Here is a 22952-nt window from a genome sequence, read left to right as displayed (position 1 = left end):
TGTGTAGTGTACCTATGTGGCCATGAACACAGGTGTGCAGAGAGGAGTATTTGTCAAAGCTAAATCTCAACTGGCCACCAGATTCTTGACCTTTTTTGCAATGAAGAAACTTAAGAACAGTAGTCTCTCCCCAGCTAGTAGGACACCAAGACACCAGAGTGTGAGAGTATCTTTAAGCTTGTGGACAAATTTGCAATAGATAACCATGAATTCAATCTACATTACTATTTAATACCTTGAGTTGGAGGACAGTTACTCTCAAAAATTGAAAGTCAGTGCCTTAAAATGTAGAGTAGAAATCACAAAGCCTTTCATGAAAAGTGTCTGTGAGCATTTCATGCCGTGTGCACAGAAAAAGGCCAAACCACAGTAGAATTGTAGGTGGTTCTCCATTGGCCTGCCTGTGGGTGGCTGAGGCTATCCTACATAAAACACCTGTAGGTAACACACTAAACCATGGAACAGCACACTTCTTTATCTCGTGATTGTAGGGATTTTCCTATTTTTTGAAGTTCATATAAACAAGGGGAAGTGCCAGTGCCACATGGGAGAAATGGTAGGTGAAAATAATAAAATAGCAAAGGGGGAAAGCAGTAGTGTGACAACCACACCTGTTTGACTTCCGGTGCCTGCTGGGATGCATTCTTCTCTCTGTTTTCTAAAAAGCAGTGGTACATCTCCAAGGACAAAGAGCATGAAGTGACACAAAGGACACGTCGGATGTCAGATCCTTCTGGCCAGAGTTGCTTAAGCAGAGATATAGTCTCACATGCCTGTCATGGTAGAAAATTATAACATGTCATGATATTTATAAAACTATATTTATTCATAAGTGATTGTATAGTAAGTGATTGGTTCATATGACCATATGAAAACTGTAGCTTATTTCCACTGAAAGAGCAATTATGAGCAAAAAATTTGAATGGTAAAATTATTTCAATTTTTTGACAAAACTTTTAAAAAGATGCATATAAAATCTGTAAATAAATGAGAAAATTCATGACACTTTAAAAAGTAATTTTCTAAGGAAACATAATGATAAAACAGAAAAAAAATTCTATTCTTCAGTAATATAACAACTGTAGGTTTTTTTAACTTTCATATTATCAAAGTGCTTTTTCATCTTTTAATACTTTAATAACAGGTGGTACAGGAAATTATGGTACGTCATTCCTCTTAACACTTTTCTAATGAAATTATAAATAGGCAAAAGCTTAAGCAGAGATATATGACAACACATTTAATTGACATTCACTGTACTAATGTTTTTTCGTTCATGTTCTAGAGATCTAACCTAGAGGAACAATCCAAAATCTGCCCCAAATGCACCAAGGTGTTTGTCACAGAATTAATTGTAAAAGCAAACTTCCAAACAATATAAAAGTTCATCATTCAAGAAATGTTATATATCCATCAAAATCACACTAGTAAGAATTCTAATGAAGTCAGAAAATATGTACGTAGCAATGTTTAAAACATGAAACGGGTGAACATCCAACACACCTCTATACTGCAAAATGCATTGATGTCCCTTAAAGGATACACTCAAAATGTGTGAGTCTTGCCTCTAAGTCCTGGCACTATAAGCAGCCCAGACATAAGAGAAAGAAAGGCTGCTCAGAGTGACAAGACTGTCACTTTCTTGAATCTAAATACTACAAATCTACTCATGAAATTTAGCGGTACTGTCCCCTATATCCCCATGTGGACCAAGGCACTGGATTACTCACAAGAGATTTTTATGCATTTTAGACTTGATTTTGTATTAATTTATGGTTATGAATATTTTTCCTGTATGTATATATGTGAACCACGAGTGTGTTGGGTGCCTACCAAGGTCAGAAACAGATGCCCTGAGACTGGAGTTAAAGATGGGTTGTGAGCTCTCATGTGGGTACCAAAGATGAGACCTGGATCCTCTACGAGCAAGTAAGTTCTTTTATCACTGACCCAAAACACTCCAGGCATTTTCTTCAAACACATGCACACATAGTTTTGTGAGCAATTCACATAATTAGAAGCAACACATATCACAAGCATCAACTTTCTGAAGGTGTGGGGTGTTTTTATGAGTATTCTACATGAAATCACCTCTTCTGCATTAGTTAAAAAGGAAAATAGTAGTACTGGAAAACAGCAATGCTGAAAATATGTAAGGGAGAAATAACATAGTGTCAATCTCCCATGTCGTACTTGTTCCACTTCAAGACTTTGTAGTGACCAAGGAGAGATATTAAAATCTTGTGAAAAATATAAAGGATCAGTATTATTAAAGAGTTAGAACCATCACAAGAAATGCTGAATCTGCCCTAGATATGCAAATGCCATTTTTAAAAATAATATTTTAATCTAAAATGTTTAATTTTCTTTATTAATTTTAGGTTTATTCATTTTACTTTTAAGTGTGGGTGTACTTCCTGCATATATTATTGTACCTCATGTGTTCTTGTAGCCCACAGATGTCAGAAAAGGCCATCTAATCTCCTACAACTGGAAGATTGGATGGTTGTGAGTCACCATGTGGGTGCTGGCAATAAAACCCAAGTCCTCTACAAGAGCAGCTAATGCTCTTAACCATGGGCCCATAATTCCAGTCCCAGATTTTAATTCTTCTATTAATTCATTCATGTGAAAAAATGCAGACTCGATTTATATACTTTTTTAGAAATTATAATAAAACCACTAAATACCATAACCAATAGAATACATTGAAAATTGTTGTCTCTATATCAAAATCTATGTGATCCAATGAAAGCAGTGTTCAGAGAAAACTACATCATACTAAACACCAAAAGTGAGAAAATATTCTGCTCAAACACATAAAAGAATCAAGTAAATCAAAAATAAAAAATAAAATCATAACCTAAGAGAATAGGTTAGATCTAGTTATTAATTCCAAACTCAAGCTGAAACTCCACAACCATTATTAAACAAATAAGAAAAGTCATAAAGGTATGAAATAAAAATAAGAGAATAACAATGAAACAGAAAAACATTTCATAGTTTTTTCCAAGTCTACTTCAGAAAATTCTATAGAAACAAACATGGAAAACTGTAATTGCTAACACTCCAGGACAAATTATAAAACTGGTTCTCTTAGAATTTTTAGACTTAAGTAAACTAATATCCATGAGGTTGGAAAGGTGTCATCAAAATCATTCCAATAAATATACACCACATTTCAGCAAGAGAACTCTTCCAAAATTTCAAAGAATGAACAATTCCACTGATCAGAATATTAAAAAGGAATTGCTAACATTGTAATATATGAAGTACGTAAAGCCTTACAAATAAATGTAAGACAATACAAAGAATGAAAATTAAAGTATCACTGATGTCATCCAATACAACCAACAGAACTGAGGACCAAGTTAACAAAACAATACACTAAGATGATGTAGTTGTATACCAGGAATGCGGTATTTGAAAAATGTGTCAGGGCAGCATGACAACAAGGCATTTAAGAGCAAAACAAAAGTATTGTGGTGCATTTGCACTAATGCATTCATGATATAAACAATAGGAGAAGCTCAGGGTCATATTATTTTTTTTGATAGTGAAAATATATTTATTTTTCTTAATACAATAGCTGCCAGCAAAATACTGGTGTTGATGTTCCTGAGAGAAGAAAAAACAAGCATTCTGTCATGAGCTTTCATTCCTACCCAAGGAATTCTATAAAGAAACACTCCAAGCATGTTCAACATTATGACATACAGAGCTCCAATTTTACATATTCTTTACATAAGAGTCTAGACACATCTATCTCTTAGTCCTACATAACAGGGGGAAATATAGACATTTCTACACAGACCCGGAGCAGGGTAAAGGTGGCCAGTATTTCTCCTACTCTCTCCTGCTACAATAGGCCTATTGCTATATCCATTAGACCAGAGAAACCCTGGAAATTTGCTGGTCTCAAACAAAGTGAAACACTAAGAGTGATACGGAGTGTTATACTCTGACATCCATACACACAGTACACACAGTGCACGTGCGCACGGGCATGGGTGCATGTGTGAGCACACACATACACACACACACACACACACACACACACACACACACACACACACACACACACACATTTTTAAAAGATAGTTCAACTAGAAGGTGTTTTTCCAGTTCTCTTACCTCTCCCACCATATTATTAAATTTTAAATCTCCAAACAGAGTTGTTATAGCCATCTCTCTATATTTTTCCAACCTTTGGATCAGGGCTTTGTAAACAGTCATAATTATGCTCTTATTCTGCAAAGCAAAGTGTGATATGTTGCCATAAATAAAAATATTATTTCCTGATGACAAAACTCAGACATTTAAGATATGATCATGATCCAATGCAGTCTTCAATTTAAATTTTACACTAATGTAATTGAAGATAGTAAGCAATACTTAAAAGCCTTTTCATTCAATACTTGGTTGTCTTTTCTAGAAAAATTGCTAGACCTTATTTTTTTATCCGTTTCACAAAGTTATAAATAATATAAAATGTAGTTACTTTAAACATACTTACTAAATCAATCTGGTTGGTCATCCATGATTATAATGTAATGTACTTGTAGATGTCCCCTCTAAAAAAGTTCAGTTCATTATGACAAATTTCAACCAAGCACTAAGGAAGAGACTAGCATCTCTGCACAGGTATCTATGGCACTGGAAACAGTCATAACCAACCTTTCTAATGGCATTTCCACTATTCTATTTCAAGTAGTCCTCAAATTGGTTAATGAAAGGGGAAAAAAGAATAATTAAGGAGAACCTTAATGAATTAGGGAATAAATTATTTTATAAATAAAATCCTCAGTAAAAATTTATTCTAGCATAATGTTTGCAAGATTTTTCTGAACTCAGATTTAGAAAATGCTGTCAATGGAATGCTGTAAACTCGGGAGTGGTATGGTGGCACACACCTTTAATCCCAGCACTCAGGGATGCAGAAGAAAGTGGATCTCTGTGAGTTGCAGGCCAGCCTGAGCTATACACTGAGACACTGTCTATTAAAAGAAGAAAGAACTACAACATAAATTCAGTATTTAACACTTGCCATAGGTATTAAGATGAAGCCCAGGCCTGCTTCTGCTTCCAGTTGCCAGTCAGAGTTAGGAATACTTTAATGATAGGAATCCTAACAAAAGCAAAATAAACTACCCTGTCATGTCACGACAACCATTTGCATGCACGCGAATGTGTGATGACGGGTATGATGTAATTCGCAAAGAAGAACACATGTTAACTGGTTCTAAAGCTACTTTGATGAGATATGGATTGAAACATATGCAAAGTAGACGTGTTTATAGTCAGTAAATGTGCTTTACTCTGAAATTTTCAAAAAATCAGTTCTCAAATATGCCAATATAGGAAACTAATACCATCATGGAATTTAAATTGTGATTGTTTGAAAAGCCAGTGAGGTGCCCACTGAAGTTATTTATGAAGAAATAAATCCATCTGTCTTTTCCTTCTTTAACCTGCTCTGGTGTGTTCACATTAAAGACCTATCATTTCAGTAGGAGATCTCAGCAACAGAGACATGCTTTTGCTTCCAATCTCATGTCTTCCTGGCCTTCGCTAACTTGAATTTCACATACCACACAATGTTTAAGAACACAGGAGACAGGGTAACACTGCTTCTCATAGTCTACATTCTGGTCTAGTGCCCATTTGGTGTTGGTTTTGAACAGGCTACTTATCAGAGCATCTATTTTATAACCTTCAAATATAGATTGACTCTTATGCATGCCTCATGGGATTTCTCTGAATGTTTTTTAAAGATGTATTTATTTAGGTATACAGTGTTTTTCCTATATTATATGTATACTTGCATGCCAGAAGAGGGCACCAGATGTCTTTATAGATTGTTGTGAGCCACCATGTGGTTGCTGGGAATTGAACTCGGGACCTTTGGAAGAGCAGACAATGCTTGTAACCTCTGAGCCATCTCTCCATCCTGATTTTTGTGAATGTTAATTGTAAATATTTCACGTGTTAAGAACTACTATATGACAAGAAATATTCAGCAAAGCACTAAAAGTTATCACAATTCATTACTGTTACTGTTAACCTGTATGTCTTTCTATGAAATCTATAATAGTTTCTATATTGCAGGTAGAGCCAATATTGAGTCAAGATAGCTATTTTTAAAAATTACGTTACCTTCTTGAAAAACATCTGCTTTCCATATGAGCTTTGCATAAAGTATGCATAAAGCCGGAGGATGTCAGATGTTTGCCCTGAGAAAAGCACAATATTGACCTTTGCTGCCCAAGACTGAATGACTAAGAAGTTGAAAAGGTGTGTTTGCAGGTCATTCAGGCCTTCATCGGCCAGGATCAAGAAATACGGGCAATTCTGGTCCAAGCAACTATTCCACTCTTCTGACAAGCAGCCAGAAAACTGAGTCCAAACATCAATGGTGGTATTCTTCTGAAGGTGCAGAATTAGAGCAGTTCTCAGCGCAAGAAGTTGAGGGTCATTGAAGTATGCATACTCAGCATCCTATGGAGGAGGAGGTCATGGGTGTTACTTGAAAAGTATCATTTAGTATTTTATACTCAGCTAAAACATATTATTGGAGTAAAATATGCAAGGTCATTGGAGTAAAATAGTGCAGCAGGTTCTTTTGTATCCTATAGTCAGTAAATTGACCCTGGAATTTTGCTGTATCATGAATGTATGCTATAAATCACACTTTGGACTTAAAAGCATGGATGCAAGCCCATAGTTCTCAGAGTCCACCACTCTTTGCCTTCCATTTTCCTAAACATTCTCACATCCAACCTCACTTCAAGAAGACAAAGAACAGGGAAAAACTATGAAAATAGTCATTTGTAATTGTAAATTTTCTGGAACTGGGAGCTGAAGAGGAACACATTAGTCTAGAGGGTGATTCCAGGCTCCGGTGGCAGTTCTTAAACAGCATGGGTTTTTCTCAGCCTACCAAAAGTCTGTACAACTACTTGTAAACACAGAGCGAGTGCCCTGGCTCCCTGTGCAAAGTTCTGCTGTCCAGCAGTGCTCAGAAATGTAACCAACGTAAATGGCAAACTCATTGATGAAACCCACACACAAATTACCCAAGTAGAGCATTAGAGGCTCTAAGTATAAGAAGAGGAAGATATGGTGGCAGGTGTATATGCACGTCCATTTATGAAACCCACACACAAACTCCCCAAGTAGAGCATTAGAGGCTCTAAGTATAAAAAGAGGAAGATATGGTGGCAGGTGTATATGCACGTCCATTTATGAAACCCACACACAAACTCCCCAAGTAGAGCATTAGAGGCTCTAAGTATAAGAAGAGGAAGATATGGTGGCAGGTGTATATGCACGTCCATTTATGAAACCCACACACAAACTCCCCAAGTAGAGCATTAGAGGCTCTAAGTATAAAAAGAGGAAGATATGGTGGCAGGTGTATATGCACGTCCATTTATGAAACCCACACACAAACTCCCCAAGTAGAGCATTAGAGGCTCTAAGTATAAGAAGAGGAAGATATGGTGGCAGGTATATATACATTTATGTATTAATTAGACTAAATATGGTATTCTCTCATAGGCGTTTGTGACACCGCACACATACCACAGTAGGGCTACTGAATTTGTGTGGGCTCAAACACACCTAACAATGTATTCTAATAAATTGCATGCTGGGTGGTGAAAGCAAGGTAGTTCTTGGAGTTGAAGGACAAGAATTGAGGTCAGTACGTCCACTCTTGAGAGGCTCACCCATTCTTGTGACTCTGTGTCTGTCTAGTAAAGTCCCATCACTGCACAGTACAAAACAATCTAACTGTGTCTGTTCCTGAACACTGCAACTCCAGCTGATTGGTTTTTCTCTACTTCCCTTTAAATATTCTGACTTTTTGTTTATTTTCTTTTCTGCTTTCTGTTTTGGTTTGTCGTGTTTATTTATTTCTTGTGCTGGAAATTACTACTTATGATGCATCTCCGGATTTATTTTTCTTTTAAAAAAATCTTTTCAGGTTGGCTAGACTCGATGTGTGAGGTCTAGGCAGGCTTCAGACTTCAATCTTCTTGGCCCCAGGCTCCATCTCATTTGCAGTACTTTTAAAATTACCTTTTATTTACAATCAGAGGTGAAAACATTCATAAAATTTTACTTAAAATAAGACAATTTTACTTATAGGCAGATGCCCGGGCCTGTAGGGTTCAACTAAAACTCGGGAGGAAGGTCACCTGTTGAAAATGCAAGACATGAAGAAGGAGAGCAAGTCTGATTGATCGAACTCTCAAACTTTATTAGTCAGGCAGCAGCTTTTATAAGTCAGAAGGCAGGGAATCCTATTGCTATAGCAACCCAGCTGCAGGCTTTTTTCAAAACACAGGGAATTACAGGCAGGGTCATAATGTCCTGACACACAGGGTATCTGGCTCCATCTTTGTCTAGTCGAACTGCTAAACCATAACAGGGTTGCTACAACTCTATCTGTCTTTAGTCTAACTGTTGACCCACAACAGGGTCAGGTAGTTTCTGGTGAAAGGCAAGCTCTGGAAAAAACAGAGACTTAAAGGTGCAGCATGGACAAGATGGCTGAACATTGGCCATATGGCCTATTGTCCGTAACAAGCAGATGTGGTAATGCATACCTGAAATCCTTTCGCTTAGGAAGTAGAGGCAAGAGAATCATAAGTCCAAGGCCAGCTTCAGGTACAAGAGACCTTGTGAGTAATTATTTAACTTAATTCCAGTTCCACTCATCAGAGAAGAGAAAGATCAATTGGTCTGTGTTACCTTGAAGAAAACGATGGCAAATTGCCCTCCTTTGTTAATCATGTCCAAGAGGCAGTGTTCAACCAGGTAGAAGAAGTGGAGACTCTGCCCTGGCTTAAGTGACATCTCACACACAGATGTGACAAGTAATGAGTCTCCATCAATCAGAAAAAACTCAGATTCAACAAAATCATTGAACAAGCTGGAATAGCTAAAACAAAACAAAAAAGTATTATAACAAAATTCATACGGATGATATAAAACCCCAAAACAGGAGCGTTGTTATTATTTCATCATCATTAATAACCTAAATTGTTGAATACATATTTGAATACAAAATATGTTGAATACATACTTTTCTAAACATAGAGACAGATGCCCATGCTGACTACTATAATCATATAAGGCCAAGTAGCTCTACAGAAAGGAATAATACTACACATGATTTCAAAACACTTGATTATTGCAAAAATACTCACTCAGCCTTTGGCATGTTTTCCAAGATTAGTTGTGACATATTCTTTAAAAACTCCATGAAGGATTCTTCTAAAAAGGGAAAGACAATGAATACTTTTAGTCCGTCTTTTTAAGAGAGCTCATGCTCATTAGTTGAGAAATAAGAAACAGTAATGCAGTTGTTTTAACTAAACTATGAAGTATATATTTTATAATGTTATAAACGCTATTTTGAATTTAAAATGACCCATTCTTGCTGCTTTTTTGTGCCTCCAACCTGAACTGGGAAATATTTAAAAATACAAATATCCTTTACTCTGTTGCCTTTAAGTAGTCGTTGTTAATGAAATGGATTATCTGCAAAGAAAGAGAAAAAGTGATCAACTTTGCTACCAATTGAAGTGTCCTGATTGACTATATTTCTAACAAAGAATTAGGTGGCAGGATTACAAGAATGAGCACTGTGTGTGTGTGTGTGTGTGTGTGTGTGTGTGTGTGTGTGTTTCTCAAGGAACAAAAATCAAAAAAATAACCATTGATCGTATAACTGTATATAAAATGGAAAAATCACAAATGTGGCCAAGTCAAAATTATGAGACATTTCCCTAAAGAAGCAATGCCCAAGAAGAATCCTAAAAGATTCAATAAAAATTAAACAAAACTAAGGAAAGTAGTGGTCCAGACAGAGAAGAGGAGAACATTACATGTTATATACATAAAAGCCTGTGATATGCAGGAATGAAGGTGGAACCAGGTACCTGTAAGAAGCCAGGAGATTGGAATGGGGAGTGGAGAAAGTGTTTGATGTTCGAGAGAGGGCTTGAGAAGCACATAGACATGCAGATCTTTGGAGCATGTGTTAGAGTTAGCTACTAGGGATTAGAAGGATTGATGGCTTTACGTTTTGAAAAGTTTACTACAGCATGATGCACTTGAAACCATCTCCATAAGGAGGTTCTTTGATGTTTATCATCCTCTTTGAGGTAGGCTGGGTGTTGCCAGGAGTTAACCTGTCTCATTGTCAATTAATCTTTAAAATAATAAAAAAAATTAAAATGCCATATTCTGTATGTCTCAGGTTTTGGAAGCTAACTATTTTCCTTATCTTTCTATAGAATCATATCTATCTGTTGCACCTAGCATGTATATTCTTGTGACAAAAACGGACTAGTAATTATATGACCATGATTTTATCAACTAACAAATAACTTGTATAACTTATTTATCCTAAACATCCTGCAATAGCACTTTCAAAGTATTGGCAGTAAACCTTGTATTATACTTGAGTTACATGGTAGAATATCAAATATTAGAATAGAAATATATAATGTGTGTAAATAATAATCGTATACTTGAATTCTATACCATTGTATTCAAAATTAAACTTATTTTGCATCTTTGTACTAAACTCTACACCCGTGAATTAAAAATAACCTTGTGAGTAACAATTAAGGCATTAAGTTGAGGAGTAGATTCACTAATATATTTTTTGTTTTATCTTCCCTATAGATTTCTGTGTTCCCACTTCTTTCTTTTCAACTCCTATCTCTAAACCTAAGAATGAAAGATAAAGGAAAAAACAGACATCCCTGAGTCCAACCTTTGTTTTCTCTCTAAATAAGACCAATAATAACTTATAATTAACTCCCATTGAAAATAACCCTATAGGGGAGATCCAAGATGGGAGCGAGCAGCATGGACCACGTTTAAAAGCTCCAGTAAACGATTCAGGGAATATCATGGAATTCTGACCCAGGAACACCAAGATCCCCAATCCACTACAGGAGGAGTACTTCACAGTTCGAAAGGACAAAATACAGAAAATCTGCATACCCCTGCCCATGGGAGGAGTGAGGATTTTCTTGAAACTGAGCACTATCAGTGCCGGCTGAGGTTTGCAGCTGGAAACCCTCTGGTAGAGGTGACTGGTGTGGTAACCGGTGGAAATTGCTGGTGGAGAAAGGACTCAGTGCAAAATTTGGGCCCCGCGACCCTAGATGAACTCGGCACACAGTTTGGGCCCTGTGACCCAAGCTCAACTCGGCACTCACAGCTCATGCCCTGAGACCCCAATTGGATTCAAAGCGCGTTTGGCCTCTGAGACCCTATCTGAGCTCAGTGCGATTTGGGCCCAGGGTCTCTAGCTGATCTTGGTGGGCAATAGGGTCCAGAGACTCTAGCTGAGCTTTGCACACAGTTCCAGCCCTGAGACTCTGCTGAATTTGGTGGGCAGTTTGGGCCCAGAGTCCCTGGCTTAGCTCAGAGGGCAGTGCTAACCCTGAGCCTCTGACTGAGCTTGGGGCATGGTTTGGGCCCAGAGTCCCTAGCTGACCTTGGCAGGCAATTTGGGTCCAGAGACTCTAGCTGAGTTCAGCATGTGGTTTGGGTCTCGAGACTCGAGCTGAACTCAGTGAGCTCAGTGTGCGATTTGGGCCTGAGACCCTGGTTGGACTCAGCGCTAACTGGACCAAGTGCATGGATTAAGGTCCAGACACCCGACTGGATCAAGAGAACTGTTTGGGTCCAGAGATGCTAACTGAACTCAGTATGTGTGTGGTTTGGGCCCCATGACACTAACCTGACCTCTGGAAGCAGTCTGGGTCCTGAAACACTACCAGGAACCGCAGACCAGTGGAGCTCCAGAACTAAAGAAATCTTGGGGAGACAAGGAGTAGAGTGGTCATTACAGTCTCTCCTCCCCCCGCACCTGACCTGCTTCAGTCCCTGGAGAGCTTCAGTGCTACAAGGGGACCCAGAAGGCTGTGGACACTTTGGCCTCATCAAATGCACATTCAGAGACCCAGGACAATTACAGGACCCACAGTACATGGGAGCTAGGGACCACTGGCTATGAGAGACCCAAACTACAGGGCTAGCGTCCTGCTATCCAGATCAGTGAAGCAACAGAGCTTTCCGCCTAAGGAAATAGTGAGAATACAGGTGAATCAATCCCCAGACTCCCTCCACCCAACTCCAGAAGCTACCTGACAAAAACAGAGACAGCAAGATGCCTAAAGGGCACCATAAAATCATACACACACACACACACACACACACACACACACACACACACACACAAAACCAAAACAATAGGGTGTCTCCAGATCCCAGCAATCCCAAAGAAAACAACGCAGAGAACTCAAACACAATGGAAATACAAGAAAATGACCTCAAATCCTTGGTAATGAGGATTATAATGGAGGAAACAAATAAAATTCATAATCAAATGCAGCAAGATGCAGCCAAACAGGTGGAAGACATAAAAGAGGCCTATAGAGAGGCACTGGAAAAAATTCAGGAAAATACAAACAACCAGATGAAGGAAATCAATAAAACTCTTCAAGCTCTGAAGGCCTATAAAGAGGCAATGGAAGAAACTCAGGAATATACAAATAGTCAGAAGAAAGAAATCAATAAAACAGTTAAAGATCTCAAGATGAAAATGGATTCAATAATAAACACACAGACAGAAGAACAACGAGTACGTGAGACCTCAGAGAAGAAGGCAAGCAACCCAGAGGTGAGACTTTATAACAGAATCCAAGAGATGGAGGAATGAATCTCAGGTCTAGAAGATACAATCACAGATCTTGAAGCAACCATTAAAGAAAATGCTAAATCTGGAAAAATCCTGACAAAAAAACATCCAAGAAATCAAGCACACCATGAAAAGAAGAAATCTGAGGATAACAGGCATTGAGGAAAGAGAAGATGCCAAACTCCAAGGCCAAGAAAAATATTCTCAACAAAATCATAGAAGAAAATGTCCCCAATCTAAAGAAAGAGATGCCTATAAACATCCAAGAGGCCTACAGAACACCAAATAGAATAGACCAGAAAAGAAAAACTACCCATCACATAATAATCAAAACTCAAAATATACAGAACAAAGAAAAAATATTAAAAGCTGAAAGGGAAAGGGCCAAATAACATTTAGGGCAACCTATCAGAATTACACCTGACTTCTCAACAGAGACCATAAAAGACAGAAGGGCCTGGGCAGAGATCCTGCAAACCCTAAGTGACCACAGATGCCAGGCCAAGCTACTTTACCCAGCAAAACTGTCAATCACCATTGACGGAGAAAACAAAATATTCAATGACAAAAACAAATTCAAACAGTACCTACCCACAAATCAAGCTTTACAGAAGGAAAACTCCACCCCAATGGGACAAGCTACAACCAAAACTACACAGGAAATAGATAATGGCACCACTGCGAAAACATAGCCACACAAATGCTCTACTGGAACCAACATCAAAATTAAGACTTTTAGCAGTCACTGGTCATTAATATCTCTCAACATCACTGGCCTCAATTCTCCAATAAAAAGACACAGACTAATTGAAAAGATGCATAAACAAGATCCAACATTCTTCTGCATTCAAGAAATACATCTTACCCATAAAGATAGAAATTACCTCAGAGTAAAAGGCTGGAAAAATATTCCAAACAAATGGTCACAAGAAGCAAGCAGGCATACCCATTTTAATATCTGACAAAATAGACTTTCAACAAAATTAATCAAAAGGGATGAGGAAGGACATTTTATACTCATCAAAGTTAATGTTAACGAAGATGACATCACAATTCTGAACATCTATGCTCCCAATACAAGGGCATCCACATTTGTAAAAGATCTGCTAAAAAAAAAAAAAGCTTAAACCACACATCAATCCCCACACAATAATAGTGGGAGACTTCAACACCCCACTCTCACTGAAGGATAGGTCATTGAAACAGAAACTAAGCCAAGAAATAACATCATTAGCCAATGCCATGAATCAAATGGATCTAACAGATATCTATAGAACCTTTCACCCAAACAAAAAGGAATATAACTTCTTCTCTACACCCCATGGATCGTTCTCCAAAATTGACCACATAGTAGGTCATAAAGCAAACCTCAACAGATATAAGAGGATTGAAATCCCTTGTATCCTATTAGATCACCATGTTATAAGGCTGCACTTCAAAAACAACAGAAATAACAAAAACCCTACACATTCATGGAAACTAAACAACTCTCTACTGAATAACTCCTGGGTCAGGGAAGAAATAAAGAAAGAAATTAAGGACTTCCTGAAGTTCAATGAAAATGAAGGAACAACGTACCGAAATTTGTGGGATACATTGAAAGCAGTGCTAAGAGGAAAATTCATAGTACTACGTGCCTTTAAAAAGAAATTGGAAACATTGCATATAAGCATCTTAACGATACAACTGGAAGCCCTAGGAAAAAAAAGAAGCAGAAACACCCAAGAAGAGTAGACATGGGAAATAATCAAACTCAAGGCTGAAATAAATAAATTAGAAACAAAGAAACAGTCCAAAGAATCAAGAAAACCAAGAGCTGATTCTTTGAGAAAATCAACAAGATAGACAAACTGTTAGCCACACTAACTAAAAGGCAGAGATACAGTGTCCAAATCAACAAAATCAGAAATGAAAAGGGAGACATAACAACAGACACTGAAGAAATACAAAGAATCATAAGATCTTACTTTGAAAGCTTATATGCCACAAAATTTGAAAATCTAAGGGAAATGGATGATTTTCTTGATCAATTTCACTTGTCAAAATTGAGTGAAGAACAGATAAACAAGCTAAATAGTCCCATTTCCCCTATAGAAATAGAATCAGTCACTGATAGTCTCCCAACCAAAAAAAAGTCCAGGGCCACATGGTTTCAGTGCAGAATTCTACCAGAACTTCAATGATGCCCTAATACCGATACTCTTCAAGCTACTCCAAAAGATAGAAATGGATGGAACATTGCATAATTCCTTCTATGAGGCCATAGTCACATTGATACCTAAACCTCACAAAGACCCAACAAAGAAAGAGAATTTCAGACCAATTTCTCTTATGAACATTGATGCCAAAATACGCAATAAAATACTTGCAAAATGAATACAAGAACACATCAAATATATCATTCGTCATGACCAGGTAGACTTCATTCCAGGCATGCATGGATGGTTTAATATACGGAAATCCATCAATGTAATACACCATATAAACAAACTGAAAATAAAAAACCATATGATCATCTCCTTAGATGCAGAGAAAGCATTTGACAATATCCAACACCCATTCATGTTTAAAGTTTTGGAGAGACCAGAAATACAAGGCACATACATCAACGTAATAAAGGCTATATACAGCAAGCCAATAGCCAAAATCAAATTAAATGGTGAGATACTTAAGGAAATTCCTCTAAAATCAGGAACAAGGCAAGGCTGCCCACTCTCTCCATGTCTCTTAAATATAGTACTCAAAGTTCTAGCCAGAGCAATAAGACAACAAAACGAGATCAAGGGGAACCAAATGGGAAAGGAGGAAGTCAAATTATCCCTATTCACAGATGATATGATAGTGTACATAAATGACCCCCAAAATTCCACCAGAGAACTCCTACAGCTGATAAAAATCTTCAGCAAATTGCCTGGATACAAAATTAAATTTAAAAAAAGCCAGTAGCCTTCCTATATATAAATGACAATCATGCAGAGGGAGAAATTAGGTAAAATACACCCTTCACATTAACCACAAGCAATATAAAATATTTAGAAGTTATTCTAACTAAGCAAGTGAAGGACTTGTTTGAAAAAAATTTCAAAACTCTGAAGAAAGTGATTGAAGATAACATGAGAAGATGGAATAATGTTCCTTGCTCATGGATCAGGAGAATTAACATAGTAAAAATGGTCATCTTACCAAAAACAATTTACAGATTCAATGCAATCCCTATAAAATTACCTACAGAACTTTTAAAGACATTGAAAGTTCACTTCTGAACTTCATATGGAAAAAAAAACAGGATAGTTAAAACAATCTTGTACAATAAAAGATCCTCTGGAGCAATCTCAAAACGTGATCTCAAGCTGTACTATAAAGCAACAGTAATTAATACAGCATGGTACTGGCACAGGAATAGGCTAGTTGATCAGTGGAATCGAATCGAAGACCCAGATATGAATCCACACATATGGTCACTTGATTATTTACCAAGAAGCAAAATCTACTCAATGGAAAAAAAAAGATAGCATCTTCAGCAAATGGTACTGGTCTAACTGGATGCCTATGTGTAAAAAAAATGCAATTGGACCCATATTTGTCACTATGCACATAACTCAAATCCTAGTGGATCAAAGATCTCAACATAAAATCAGAGACACTAAGTAAGTTAGAAGAAAAAGTGGGGAAGAGCCTGGAACACATTGGCACAGGAGACAACTTCCTGAACAGATCTCCAACAGCCCAGGCCTTAAGGTCAACAATTAATAAATGGGACATCATGAGGCTGAGAAGCTTCTGTAAGGCAGGAGACACTGTCAACAGTATGAAGTGACAACCTACAAACAGGAAAAAGATATTCACCAACTCTACATCTGACAAAGGTCTAATATCCAAAATATATAAAGAACTCAAGAAATTAACCACCACCAAACCAAATAACCCAATTGAGAAATGGGGCTCAGAACAAAACAGAAAATTCTTAACAGAGGAATATTGAATGTCTGAGAAACACTTAAAGAAATGCTCAGCCTTCTTAGTCATCAGGGAAATGCAAATCAAAACAACTCTGAGATTCCATCTTATACCCAACAAAATGGCTAAGATCAAAAATTCAAGTGACACCACATGCTGGCAAGGATGTGGAGAGAGAGGAACACTCCTTCATAGCTTGTGGGAATGCAAACTAGTACAGCCACTTTGGAAATCTATCTGGCGCTATCTCAGAAAACTGGAAATAAGGCTTCCTCAAGACCCAGCTATTCCACTCCTTGGAATATACCCAGAAGATGCTCCAGCACACAGCAAGGACATATGCTCAACCATGTTCATAGCAGCCTTATTCATAATAGTTAGAACATGGAAACAGTCTAAGTGTCCTCAGTAGAAGAATGGATAAAGGAACTGTGGTACATTTATACTATGGAATACTACTCAGGTATTAAAAACAAGGAATTCCCAAAATTTGTGTACAATTGGATTGAACTAGAAATGATCATAATGAGTGACTTAACCCAGAAGCTGAAAGAGTCAAATGGTAAATATTCACTTATATCTGGACACTAGCCCAAGGGGCATGCCCCATGAATGTCTTTACTTATCAGGAAAGTGGGACAGAGGGGAGGATAGCCCACTGGGACTCTAGGTGAGAGAAGCAAGGGAGAATAGAGAATAGAAGGATCCAGAGGGTTCTAGAAACCTACAAGAAGAACATTATGACAGGTGGATCTGGTCCCAGGGGTTCTGCTCAAACTATAGCACCAGCCAAAGATAATACATGCAGTAAACTTCAAACCCCTACAGATCTACCCAATGGACAGAACATTCTTCACAGTTGAGTGGAGAGTGGGGTCTGACTTTCACATGTACTCTGGTGCCCTATATTTGACCACGTCCCCTGGATGAGGAGGCCTGGTGGCACTCAGAGGAAGGATAGCAGGCTACCAAGAAGAGACTTGATACCCTATGAGCATATACAGGGGGAAGAGGTCCCCTTCAGTCAGACATAGGTGAGGGGAGTAAGGGGAAAAGGGAGAGAGGGAGGAATGGGAGGATACAATGAATGGGGTAACAATTGAGATGTAATATGAATAAATTAACAAAATATATTTGTTTTAAAAAGTGATACACTTAGACAATGAATTATTTCTCAGACATTTTTTGAAAAAAATCATCCTGAGTGAATTAACTCAGACTCAGAAAGAAAAATGTGTGTATTCATTGTAGGTGGATGCTCACTATTAAATAATTGGTAAGCAAGCTACCAGCTATATAACCACAGAGGTTAAGTACAGAGTCAGTGACTAGGGTGAAGGTTGCCTTGGCCTAGGAGAAGGAAATAGAATAGATAGCTATGGGTGGATGCATGAGGTAATGTCTGAGATGGAGTGAGGCAACAAAGAGGAATTTGGGAGGGACAACTAAAACTAAGAAACATTTGAAGGGACCATATGTAAAGCTAATAAAGTAGAACCTTCAAATCATATATATATATATATATATATATATATATATATATATATATATATATATATATATATATGAAGGCACTCTAAATACATTTGCCCACTAAGTGGGGGGAGATAGAGTCCCATGTTGACACCTCCTGTTTCCAAATGAAGCTTCCAGTACCAGGAATATGTTACGTCTAATGGCTTACATCTAGTTCTTAGCCAAATGGGTCCCAATGATAACACCCAAATGACCCAGGCTATTCATAGTACTGTAAGGTACTCTGAAAGCTACCAAAGGAGAAAAATGAATGCCAAATAGTTACTAACCCTTCGATCTACAAGAATCATAGACCTGCAACATATAATAGTCCAATAGTGGCACAAAGCTTGTGGGGGGTAACCAAACATTATCCAGTCTAAGGAAGTCCCACTCCATGAGATATAATCCACACCCAGTGCTGCTTGAGTGGCCAAGAAAGGGAGGCTAGACAGACCAGGAACCCAAGAAACATCATATCCTACTGTTCTGCCAACAGCATGTAGCAATGGGATGATGCCTAACAACAGTCTGCTATACTCATAGTTCTGTGCCTTGCTTAGCCATCATCGGTGAAGCTTCCCCTTGCATCAGATGAGAACCAATACAGAGACCACAGCCAGAGAGTATGCAAAGAGTGAGAGACCTCGTAACACTTAGCCACCCCAAGTGGATTGTCTCCATCAAACCAAGAGGAACTGGTGTGAATATAAAATCAAGAGACAATGGAAGACACCAAGGAACCAAGACCTTCTAGACACAACAGGGCTGGTGAATATATGAATTCAGAGACATGGGCAGTATGCACAAGGGCCTATATGAGTCTGTACCAGAGAGGGTCCTAGAGCTGAAAGAAGGGAACACATGCTCCCATTCTTAACCTAGAAGCTACCCCTAATAGGTAGTCGCTTGCAAATGAAAAACTAGTTTTCTCCAAAGCAGCCTCACTGGAGAAACAATCCACTTTTAGGAATAGGTAACCTCATGCCCAATAGTAGATGGCCAACACACACTTGAGGCATCTTTGGAAGTTCTTTGTCTTGTAATGTTGAGTCAAAGCATTTTTTCCAATTGTACAGGTCCTTAGCATATGTATATTTTTTGTGTTCTGGTTTTGTGCTTCTGTGGAATTCCTGGGTATGAAAATGTGTATGTCTCTGCAGTTTATATTTAGGGTGTTCCGTTCTAAGCTGATGATATGACAAAGCAGCTGCTTATCACCGTATAGACAAAGCGCTCTACGTCTTATCCCCAGCCAGCAAGACTCACAGAGACAGACCAAAGGCCAAAGCACACAGTCATCCCAGAATGCTGACTCTTGACTTCCTGATACAGACCCTCCTGGAACACTGAGTCCAGCTAGTACCTACCAGTATCAACCCTGATATCCTTTAGGCACCACCTGGGCTGGACCATTGAGTCATACCAAGCAAGCCATTAGTAGTAATATGTGTGTGGCAAGTTGTTAATAACATGTGTGTATGGGTTCTCTTCTGCAATATGAAATGCAAAAGCATCTCCACTAAATAAAACATAAAAATGTCCCTCTCCCTGTCAGAGTTAGCAGTCTGGGGATTTAAACATGAAAATTTCTTAGAAGAAAGAAGTGAAGAACAAAGAGATGAAATGTAGAGAAAATGCTAAGAAAACAAATGACAGAGTAAAAAACCAAAATGGAGAGGAATAAAATTGGTTAAGAATGTAGCTGGGAAGTAATGTGCATTGTTAGAAAAGGATCCCACAATGAGTTGCTAAACACCATAAAGGACAGTTTCTTCCCTAGAGACAATCTACTTCATGAACAGGTAAGAACTAGTTTCTTATCAGCATTTCACAACTCCCAGGGTGAGAACAGATCTTGAGGACAGTGGATCGACTATAGAAGCAAACGTCTACACCTAGACTGATGGAAGTATCCTACCTGCCCTCTCAGCCACAAAGTCAAATTCCAACTCTAGCAATAGTAACTTATTTACAGCAAATGTAGGGATGTAGACATATTAATGACACAGCAAGAAGTAGCAGTGACTACAGGACACTACACATGCAACTCGGGTCCTATAAATTATAATGGGGTGGAAGAAATTAAAAAGGCATATCATCTGGAACTCAGTATTGGCAGAATTATAGTTTCATTATGCTTGAAGAACTCTTTAATAAAATAAGAAGAGGACGAATATGGGGAGGGAGAGGTGAGGAGATGCAGGAAAGGAAAGGAAGTCATGGGTATTGGAACAGAACGTTGGAGTTGAGTTCCTGTACAAGTGCCTGGAGATGCATGGCCGGTGGGTCAAACCTGCTCACCATTCCTCTGTCACTCTGCTACACTGCCCTTGTGGAACTTACTTCCGTTGGGTGTCCCTCGACAGGACAGTCTCTCTGGTAATTAGGATACCAGCATGCTAGTTAAATAGAAAATCTATATGCTTGGAAGGTACGGCCACCTGTGAGAGGTGACCTGGGGGTGACAATGCAAAGAATTAGACTCTGAGGAACCCTCATCCAACAGCTTGAAAGAACACAGAGAACTCGAGTCCTCCTGCTGACCTCAGACCACCAGAATGTGCACCCAGGGCCTGGCTTAGCCACGGCAGACACCTTGAGTTCAGGCAAGCGGCGACACTGAGCTCCGCAATGGCATTTAGCTTCTGCCTGAACAGAATTTGTAAAATAATACATCCATTTTTGTTTAAAGCCACTGAGTGTGTGCTAAGTAGTTATGCCGAAATAGAAAATCAACACCTACCCGTTCCTTCTACCTGAATACATTAAATCTTAGATGACTAAACAGGGACACTGAGGCAGGCGGGTTACTCCCAAGTTCAGGGCCAGTGTGAGCTCTATTGGAAGTACCAGGCTGCACAGAGAGACTAAAACGAAGCTCAGTAGGGTGAAGAGGGGCACACGGGGGGGGGGCGGGGGGGGCAGGGGGGAGGGTCGCTGCCCTAAAACATAAACTGCCTTAGCCACTGAAGCTTAAGGGTGCCTAGAATTCATCTGGGATCTTTTTCACATTCAGGATCCTACTCCCCAGTTCTGGAGTAGGACCCCACCCAATTCTGCACCTAGACTGCTAATGCCAATATTCGACTTGTATTGGCTGTGCACACATCCAACATCTCTGCTTATTGATCCCTAGCCCGGATCCCCCTTTAAGAAGAGCCCTCAAGAACCTGCACCCTACATTTTCTTTTTTGCTTCCACTGATGCCCCTTCCCCAAGCGCTGATCCCTGAAGTAGGCGGGTCTGTGCTCCAAGGCCCCTGGAACACCACCTCCTAGTCCTGACTGCTCAGCTCTGCTCCAGTCTCCATTTCTGAACACCTCTGATCTTGACAGACAGACCCTACAATCCCCTGGAAGATTCAGAAGCCTTCCCCCTGGTCTCACCGTGAAGCCCAGACTGGGAACCCCGACCTGCTGCGCACAGAGAGAGGCTGAATAGCGCTGCTGGAGCCTAGAATGCACTGAAGTCTCACAGGGAAATGCAGGAGATCCACTTGCTCCAGGAAGTGGGAGCATCTGAGCCTCCCAGCCTGCCTTTTATGCCTGGAGAACATTTTCAGTTTCCTTTCTCCTCTCTGAAGATTTAAGTTTCGATTTCCATTCATCACCAGTCAAAGAGGCTGATTGGGGAAGTGTGGCTTTTAGCATCCTTCTAAAAAGTCAGAGCTAGGGAAAACGGAGGCTTTTGGATTCTTGAGGTAAGTCAGAAGGGAATTGATTGTGACAGGGAAATCTGGGAACATATGAGCAAGGCAACATCGGAGAGACTATAGAAGCAGAGCACTGGGTGTGGTCCCTGTTGTTCCCACAGGTATTTAGCTGGGGTCAGAAGGGATTTGAGAATACATGAGTTTGTTATTATTAAAGCAGTAACTGATTCATTTGGGACCTTTTTTGGCTAATTAGCACCACTAAACAAACTGAAAATGGAGCTCTGCTTTAATGATTTTTTCCTTTTCTCTGTCTTTCTTTCTTTTTTTCTTTTCCTTTCTGCATCTTTCTTCCTTTCTTTCATATATATATATATATATATATATATATATATATATATATATATATATATCTCCTATTGATTCCTGCGATTAGGGTTTGAAAGCTCACTTTCTTAGTATCCCTGCTTAATTTTAGGAAAGCTTGTACTATGAAAATGTATTGGAATTCTCCAAAGTGGGGAACTCTTGTATGTGTGTGATCTTGACCACAGTGGGACCAAAAGCTGCTTTGTCAGCTAGGTAAGGAATGAGCAGACCTCGATTCCATGAGGAAAGAGCAACAGAGTGCAGGGAAGAATAAATTTTCAAGTCATAAATGTGTGTGGAAGCTTAACAAACATTCATTGCTTTGAAGGCCATTAAGGATGGACACCTCCCTCGTGGTCAGCTTTTGACTTACTTCTCCCTTCTTTCCTTTGTCACACTAGAGCCCCCTTAACATTAAAATACCACATGAAAAGGTAGAAGTACCTGGGCTTCGTTGACGCCCATTCACAAAAGTCTGTGTCCCTTTGGGTGAGATAACAGGAGCTGAGTTCTACCTCTGACCTTAGATGGAGATGTGAGGCTCTGACCTACTTCAAAGATTGGAAAATAAAGGATTAGTAAAATTGTGTGTGTGTGTGTGTGTGTGTGTGTGTGTGTGTGTGTGTGTTTGTCACCTGGCTGGAAGACCAGCTCTCAATAGAGCTGACTTGGCTAAGAGCACTCTATTGAGATAGGGAGTAACCACCCCCTTCAGAAGATAATGTA

General features: G+C 38.9%; 1 protein-coding gene across 1 annotated transcript in view; it reads right to left on the bottom strand.

Moving 5' to 3' along the window:
• The window catches only part of DDX60 (DExD/H-box helicase 60), a 103109-nt gene extending 81022 nt beyond the window's left edge, over positions 1-22087 (bottom strand). The window contains exons 1-6 of the mRNA XM_084759688.1: positions 21592-22087; positions 9216-9282; positions 8758-8947; positions 6157-6498; positions 4135-4251; positions 612-773 (exon numbers count right to left, since the gene is read on the bottom strand). Coding sequence (XP_084615814.1) covers positions 612-773; positions 4135-4251; positions 6157-6498; positions 8758-8947; positions 9216-9271 — 867 coding nt within the window. The 5' untranslated portion in view covers positions 9272-9282; positions 21592-22087. The remainder of the gene's footprint in view (positions 1-611; positions 774-4134; positions 4252-6156; positions 6499-8757; positions 8948-9215; positions 9283-21591) is intronic.
• Between the last annotated feature and the right edge of the window lie 865 nt (positions 22088-22952).

Source organism: Acomys minous, assembly GCF_964271855.1.
Source record: "Acomys minous genome assembly, chromosome: 15".
NCBI classification, from domain to species: Eukaryota; Metazoa; Chordata; class Mammalia; order Rodentia; family Muridae; genus Acomys; species Acomys minous.
Note: the sequence above shows the minus strand (reverse complement) of the source record. Positions and strands in the feature narration are given on the sequence as shown.